The sequence below is a fragment of the Aplysia californica genome, unplaced genomic scaffold (assembly GCF_000002075.1).
Source record: "Aplysia californica isolate F4 #8 unplaced genomic scaffold, AplCal3.0 scaffold00186, whole genome shotgun sequence".
Classification (NCBI taxonomy): domain Eukaryota; kingdom Metazoa; phylum Mollusca; class Gastropoda; order Aplysiida; family Aplysiidae; genus Aplysia; species Aplysia californica.
Genome location: NW_004797456.1, coordinates 806,783 through 815,267, shown reverse-complemented (window position 1 = coordinate 815,267; position 8,485 = coordinate 806,783). Strand labels below are relative to the sequence as shown.

At 41.4% G+C, this 8,485-nt stretch overlaps 1 protein-coding gene across 1 annotated transcript in view; it reads right to left on the bottom strand.

The window, feature by feature from the left end:
• LOC101846653 (titin homolog) overlaps positions 1 to 8,485 on the bottom strand; it is a gene marked incomplete in the record, with an annotated part of 84,698 nt that overhangs the window by 28,527 nt on the left and 47,686 nt on the right. Inside the window, 6 exon segments of the mRNA XM_013082631.2 lie at positions 225 to 405; positions 2,120 to 2,268; positions 3,078 to 3,162; positions 3,450 to 3,563; positions 4,354 to 4,448; positions 7,208 to 7,286. Coding sequence (XP_012938085.1) covers positions 225 to 405; positions 2,120 to 2,268; positions 3,078 to 3,162; positions 3,450 to 3,563; positions 4,354 to 4,448; positions 7,208 to 7,286 — 703 coding nt within the window.

Here is an 8,485-nt window from a genome sequence, read left to right as displayed (position 1 = left end):
CACTCTCTCTCTCTCTCTCTCTCTCTCTCTCTCTCTCTCTCTCTCTCTCTCTCCATGTGAGAGACATAATCTCACACATTCATATTTACATGACCTATAAGGACGCACATACATAAACGTCATTGGATGAACATACAATTCCATAGAACAAGGCCGATTCACTGTACAGGACAAAAAACAAACGATGGCCTACCGGCCACAAACGTAGCGCCAATAGTACTCACTGTAAGCAGTCACGACTTGTGCATAGTCTTTGGGACATTCTTCCTGCACGGCCTTAGCCGCAGCCTTGCCTTTGTTCACGTTCTTGTATTGCTCAAACACACTGCGCATGTATGATGGAGACTTCTCTTCCAGCAGCAGGATGAACTTGCCTTTATTCGACGTCCATCTGCCGTCGCCAAACTGTCAAGAAAAAAAAATAACTTAAGTCTTTGAGGACACGCATTCTGGTATTTAAAAGACGACCGAGTGGCGCCGGTGGCCTTGTGGTTAGGCTACCGGACCCGTAATGGTGAAATTGCGGGTTTGGAGGTTCGAGCCTCCGCTCAGTCCGTCGTTGTGTCCTTTGGAAAGGCACTTTACAAGAATTTCCCATTTGGCCCGATCCTTTCGGAGATGGACGTTAAACTTGGAGTTCTCGCCTCTTAAATAATATAATAGTGTTGATATAATTTCCCCATGCCATGTTAAGTCTTGAAGACTCACTTGTTTATTGTGTTTTGGTAAGTGCTTTACGGCGCTCGCAACTGCAAAAGGTCATATAAGCGCGCGGGACACACCAAACATTTTCAGTTGTTAGGAAATTTTGAATTTTGTCTGAGTGGAGGCCAAAGCCTACTCTTATCGATTTTAGACCACCACGGGATCTTTAACGTTCGCTACTTGCTCACGGGACCTCCGAGATTGTTCGTCCTTTTCCAAGAAGGCTAGGTGTAGACCTTTCCTACCAGAAGATCAGGGGTGTGGCTGAAAGACAGCATTAAGAAGGAGCCCAGGAGTAACAGTAACAGTAGAAAGGCTGCAGAAAGAGTCAGTAGCCCGCAAGAGGAGGCAAAGGAGGATGGGGGCAGAAAGAGGAGACGAAAGCAGACGACAGAACATTGCTAGGGAGCAGGAAAGGAGGTGAAAGGAGACAATTTTAGAGAAGAAAATTTTTTCGGTCGCTACCCGGATTCAAACCCGGGACCTTTGAATGAGAGGCGAACATCTTAACCTCTAGGCCACGAGAGCCACCCAAAGACTAACTGTTTAGGGGCACTTTATAAAAAGAAGCATTACTTTGTTATTAATAATATTCATATCGAATTTACAATTCAATTTTCGTTGCCTGAAGCTTAGAGAGGCAGGCAGAAACATGCGTACAATGAAACATATGCATTTCTGTTTCTGAGTTGTGTACATGGCCTTTAATCTGCTGTGTGACATATATATGTGTCAGCAACGTCCCCCAAGAGTTATTTTTTGTGTTGGGTATATGCTGAAGAGCCTCATCAAACAACAACAACAAAGATAGCAGCAATACAATGGCAGTAAAAGAGGTTACAACACAGGTAGAGATAGAAGCGGAATAACTTAAGCAATACTGGACGTATCAAAGGTACAAACTTCAAAGTTTCCAACGGCAGTACAAAGGAGGTCTGGTTACCAGTATTATTGCAGAAAAGCTAATAGAATGAAAATAGAATACAAATGAGAATCGCAGTCATTGCAAAAAAGAAACTTGTAACCCCCAAACGAAAACCCCCCACCCCCCCAAAAAAAAGAATACAAACATACAGACAAATGAAAACCGGGATTACACAAACCGGATTCGAAAGTGTCTTGCAGGATCCTAGCTGAATGTGAAGTTTGGCTGACTATGACCACACTACACACCCACCCATACACCCCCTCCCTCTTCCCAAGCCATATAAAATGAAACAGCAAAAAACATGTTCCACTCTATGTGGCTATGCATTCAGTATTGACATCCTTTTAGGCTGTCTTCTCACTGACATCTCCCTCCCCTTTCCTTATCTAGCCCCAACCCCTCACGAGAAAGCAACAAGAGCAAACAAGTAAACCAGCTAGCAAACAAACAAATAAACAAGCAAAACAAAAAGCACATATGTGTTACCTCATACAAAGCCTTGGCATCCTTCTCAGCTGTCTTCTCGCTGACTTCCTCCTTCTCACTCTTGTTTCCCTTGACCAGCGTGAGGAGAAACAGTTGGACCGGGTTCTTGTACTTCTTGGAGATGTCGCTCTCCAGGCTGATAGAGTTCTCTGACAAGCATTTTGGGAACTTGCTTAAAGATTTAGTTTCAATGACAAACATTTCAATGAACCTACCTATGATTTAAGTGATCTGACAAACATTTCAGTGAACCTGCTGTTGGTTTAGTTTCCCTGAAAAACAGTGCAGTGAACTTCTATAAGGATTAGTTTGCCTGATTAACACATCTATGAACATTCTATTGGTTTAATTTAGCTGACAAACATTTCAGTGAAGTTAGTTTAGATTTACTCGATTTCAGTTCATGTTATGCCTGTTAAAAATATTGATGGATGAGTACGAGCTAGATCACTTGAGTTGCTTTCAACTCAGCTTAAGTTATTTTAACCACTAAAGAAATGAAACTGAGGCCAGTTATGGGAAGCTAAAGAATGATTCTCTGTGTCATATAGATATATTTTGATTTCGATAGGAATCGATAAAGGAACGAAAGGTCCACCTTTGATACCCTCAAACAAAAATTAAAAATGTGTCCCGAAGAACGTTATTTCATATCCCCCCCCCCCCTCGAGACCTCATCATCCTACCCACTTTCCCAAACAAAACACCCTATTGTGAAGGCTAACCAAAAAATGAATGAGTATATATGGAACAGGAAATTGATGGGGAAAAGAAAGGATCACTTTAGTTTGAGGAATTTGATAGGGTAATTTAGATTTTTAAAGTCCGAATTGTATGACAAAATAGTTAAACAGCTGTTGGGGAAAAGCTCACGAGTGTTCTCATTTATACTGGAATGAGATTCGGAAAAAGAGCATCAAAATGGCAATAGCTGACAGTCCCCGGTTCTAAAACTTACCTTTGAGATACTCCTCTTTGAGGTCTGATAGTTCCTGATTGCTAAGAGGTGCCACTTTCTTCACCAAAGCCACCGGGTCTCCACTCTGTTGTGTGAACACGCGAGAATTAATGCTATAATAATTGCAATTTATATAGCGCATGTCCACGTTCAAAGCATTCTCTGTGTTTTTCAACTATCATTATCCTAGCAAACGATTGCCACAAACATAATAATATAAAATAATAGAAAACTGGGATGTTCCAATGAAAAGAAAGATGCAAGAATACAAAGTATTACAAAGCCCCTTTACTAATTATTGAAAGGTGATCGCGTTTGTTTGATAGCATTCTTGTGGTTTCGCTACTATCGATTAGAACAAAAGCAGCTTACCTTCATGGCTTTGGCAACTCCTTCCGATTGTCCTTCGTTTTGATCATTCAGAAGAGATTCTATGAGCAACGACCACTCGTTCCCAAGCCCTTTCTTCAAATCAGACTCTAAGTCCTGGTAAAAAGAATAAACCCCCCCCCCCCAAAAACAACAACATGAGTGTATCGAGTACTATTGGGGAAATAATAAAAAGGTGTCCACTCTCCTTTTCCAGAGACTATTTCAAATAGAGAAAAACAGTACCTCCCACCCTCCCATCCACCCCTCCTCCCCCCCCCGCAAACAAAGTAAAAGAAACGAGAGGTCAGCAGAAAACAATAAAAGAACAAACGAACAAATGACAACCAACCCGTCCGAAATCGTCCTCTCTTTAAAGAAAAAATCTAAACCCCAACACCACCCCCCCCCGCCACCCCCGCCATCTCCGCATATAAAAAAAAATCAATGTAGTAGATAGATCTATACGTTTTCGTAAAGCAAGATATGACAAGTTTTAGCTTTGGTGTTGGGGAAATCATAAATGATTACATTATAATTTGAAATCTGTTCTTTAAAAAAAAGGAAAAGAACCCTTATTGTCAAAGTATTTTCTGCTTCAGGAGGACAACCGCTAGAAAAAGTGGAAATACATACAAATATTTGCAGATTTAGAGAAAAGAAAAGTAGAACACGAAGGGGGAAGAAAATATATAAATATCGCAAGATCGTGAGGACAAAATCTGAAAAATATAAAAGAGAATACTTTGGGGGAAAAAGGAGATAGGAAAAGAAAACGGACGCCTCTGTTGACTAATTATGAAATGTAGTTGAAATTGCTTTGGTATAGGCCTAATTGCAAGAAAAAGAAGTGGTTTAGCAGCTTTGCTTGCTTGTGCTCAGTGAACAACATGCTGCTTGGTCTCACCTGCTCGTACATTTCCCTGTACTTATCCTTGGTCTTCATTCGTTGTTTGAAGGATTTCTTTGCCAGTGTCTTGATGAGGATTTCGTGTGCAGGTGCTGAAAAATATGTTATCCAAATGAACTTTTTATTGCTTTCCTTAGTAAACATGAGTGGAAAAACAAACAGAAGAAATGTCAAATGAGAAAAATATGAAAACAAAAGACGTTTAAAAAAACCCATCATCTAAAATAATTCCCTTATTATGGAAAACTCAGGCAGGTGTGAAGTCCGTGCATTCTCATACCACCTTGTCATTGTTTGCTTTTTTCAAACAATACTTCAGGAGATCAGACTTGGGGAGGACTCCTCTGACGGGCAGGTGTCTTCTCCCAGAGCTCGCTGCCCAGACAAAGTACTTTTGAAATGGCCTTGTCTCTGTTAAACTGTTTCATTAACCCAAAGTCAGTGACCCAATCTTTAGTTCAAATTCTCTCTCTCTCTCTCTCTCTCTCTCTCTCTCTCTCTCTCTCTCTCTCTCTCTCTCTCTCTCTCTCTCACTCACTATCTCTCTCACTATCTCTCTCACTTTCTCTCTCTCCCTCACCCATATCTCTACTTTCTCCCCCTTCCCCCCTCCCCGCACCTCTCTGTTTACATCCTTGTCTATTTGTTTATATGCATCCGCTAGAGATTTTTTTATTACCCCCCCCCCCCCCCTTTGCTACCCCTTCTCTCTTTCCCCTTAACATAAAAATACGCACGCAAACACACTTATGCATATATACGTTCACTAACCAAAGCATGTACGCATGCGTAAACATTCGTTCAATCGCACCTTCCCGGTCATTCATTCGCACCTTCTCAGTGCATGACCGTTAGTCTATTCTATAAGTTAAGGTCAAGGTCAGTGTCGGATGGTATGATATGGGAAAGAAAATAACTGCGTTCGAAGATAAAGTTTTGAATCTTAAAAACTTGTTTAGCATCTCTTAACCAGGATGTAAAGAATCAACACAGGGAATAAGATATAAATCCTCAACCAGACCAACTCTAGCAGAGCACTACGGTGTGCTTGCGTTAAAAAAGCATCTGAAAAAACTGCACTTTAACTATATTCTAGCCCACGGAAGGCCAACACGATCTAGTCTTTTTCGTCTTCAGGGTACCTTGATCTTCTACACTCCTCGTGGTATCGTCGGGGGAGGGGGGGGGGGAAGAGAAGTGGGTATCTCATTGAAAGACATTTGAAAGTGAAAAAACCCCAACAATTGACATTTCGTATTCGTGTATTTCTACTTATCATCCACACAAATGTATGTTGTTACTTTTAGTAAGCTTGCACGGAAGAGGAAAGCTGCTGCTGTTTTCAAAGAACTGCATGGTCGATATTGCATACAGGAACCCATACATGTATAAGGCTTGAGGAAAAAATCCATGTGACGTAAACGGCTTGTGTAATGTATCGAACCTGTGGTTAGAAACGCCACAAAATGGTCTGTTTCATTACTAGCCCAGTGTAATTTCGGAAAAAGAGCTATTAATTTTGTTTTGCCCATTTGAGAAAGTCCAAGCAGAGAAAAAAGTAATGAATCACAATTACCAGTGTCAGTTTCCAGCCTGGCAGTTGAAGAAGACAGTGGAATGGTGTTGTTTCTGTCAAACTGTTTTACCCCAAAAGCAACAATCCAATTCTCAGTTTAGAGTGTCTGTCTGTCTGTCTGTCTGTCTGTCTGTCTGTCTGTCTGCCTGTCTGTCTGTCTGTCTGTCTGTCTGTCTGTCTGTCTGTCTGTCTGTCTGTCTGTCCCTCCCCAACTCTCTCTTTCCCTTCTCCCTCCCTCATTTTCTCCCCTCTCTCTTTCTATCCCTCTCCCTATTGCCGTGTCGATGTGCTTCTCCACAACCCACGAAAAGAATACTCCATATTTAGCGGAGGGAATAATGAAGAAGAAAGAAAAGCTACTCAAGTATGTAAAAGTATTTCGACCAGTGCTTGTCAACCTTGGCGTATTGCCCCCCCCCCAAAAAAAAAGAATCAAAGCCACACACTATTAGAGCTGCGCACTTTTTAACGATATTATGATTGCCAACTACCGATTGTTTGATATTATTCAACTACAAATAGGTTATTAAATAGCAGTTTCTGCTCAGCGATTTAATTCCTCTCAGCGTTTTTATTAAACTTTGGGACAAGTACATATCAATTTGAGTTATGACGGCATTAGATTAAAAAAAAAAATGTGTCGTCGTGTCACAACTCACCCTTTACCTGAGTAATAGCCATTTTTGGCACATTAGCTGCACAGTTAAGGCTCAATGAAAGGAATAAAATTTTTATATCATCACATTACAAGATGTAATAGTAATAATGTGTGTTTTCTAAACCAGTTTTATTTTTATATGACACCGAAACACCCCAGCCCACTTTGTCCTGTGAGTCACCAGGAAAATAGTGTTTGGGACTCTTAGTGTTATTGTTATGGAAACAGTATGGAGTAATTTTGTCTCAGAAAATCCGTTGGATGGCAGTGGCTATCATATCGTATCGATATCCTTAAAAAGCGCGCGGCTCTGAAATTTTCCCATACTGGACGATTTGGCTTGTTTTCGTTTGGGTAAAAAGAAGCACATCGACACAATAATGGTCATTTAGTGCTGGGAAAAGTAAGGCAGATAGACAGAAACAACAGGGAAAGTAAAGAAGTAGAGAAGTAGGACTTACCAGTGGCGCCCTCCAACCACCCGCTGGGCGATTTGGTAGGATTGGTGGGTGGCAGGGCTTACTTGAGTTGCAGATGACGTTTTAAAATTAGCCCTTTGAAGGTGGCAAAAGTGGCGCTAGAAATAAAAAGGCTGACAAGTAATTATTTAGACCTACCGTTTTCCTTTGCGACCTTGTAGAGCTGTCTGGCATCATTCTCCGCCTGCTTCTCCGCGCTCTCCTTGCCACCGTCCTTCTGTAGTAAACATAACACACGCGACATGAACTTTGTCTCGTTTTTCTTGCTGTCGTACATTTTTTCCCCTTTTCTGTACAATAATATAGCACTGGGCTTGGCTTATAATTACAGTCCGTATACAATAATCATTATAACCCATTCCCTGCCAACAATTTCTCTCTCTCTTCCTTTGGTTACATCATGTCTCTTTTGTCTCTGTCTCGAGCTTACAGTCAGGTATCATTTCAGATCTATAATTGAACTTTTGATTGTTGATACAATTCTACATAGGTGGATGGGTAGTGATGGGGAGGTGGGGTAGGGTGGGGTAGGGTGGGGAAGTTGACGATCCCTTCCAACATTTCTGGAATTCTTTTTATATTCCGGATGATATGATAATACTATGTCAGTTTGCACCTGATTCAGTTATAATTTGTAACTTACATTAGTAATTTCAAAGTAATGTTTCTTCAGCCAGGACACAGGCTCACCGTGCATGAAGAAACCTTGCTGGCTCGCTTCTGATATTTTTTTCCTTTTTCGTTTTGTATGCCTCCTCCACCCCCTCCCCCTTTTCCCTTTCTCCAGGCCACTAGTCTGCATAGACAGCCGATTTAGAAGCGCTATAGTCAGTCAATTCAAAGGTAGAGTTCCCTACTGGCTTCGCATTCTTACCAAGAGGGGTTCACTCTCAGAGTCCCAGTGGTTCCAGCCACCAGCCATATACACATGTAGGTCAACCCCCCCCCCCCAAAAAAAAATAACCACACAAAAAACAACAAAAAAGCAAACTTAAAAAAAAAAAAGTGAGTTTCCCGTGACCGAAACGACCATTGCCCGCCCCCTTCCCATTTTCAACTTGGCGACTGTAATATCATGTGCCAATAAGCAACTCAGTGTATTTCAAGTAAGAGCCGGACAACTCAATCCTTTCCGTGACTGTGTTTTTGTATGTGGACAGTTATTTTTCTCCCCCTTCTTCTTTTTCTTCTTTTAGGAACAAGAATATCAATATATCATGTTCTCAGTCTAACGCAATTTCCATGTGCTTTATGCGTATTCCCCATTGATGTGTGTGTGTGTGTGTGTGTGTGTGTGTGTGTGTGTGTGTGTTTTGTGAGTGTGTGTACGCGCTTGTGTGCGTGTGTGTGTGTTTGTGCGTATGTTTGTGTGTGCGTGCAATTTTGTGTCTGTTTGTGTTTGTGTGTGTGTGTGTG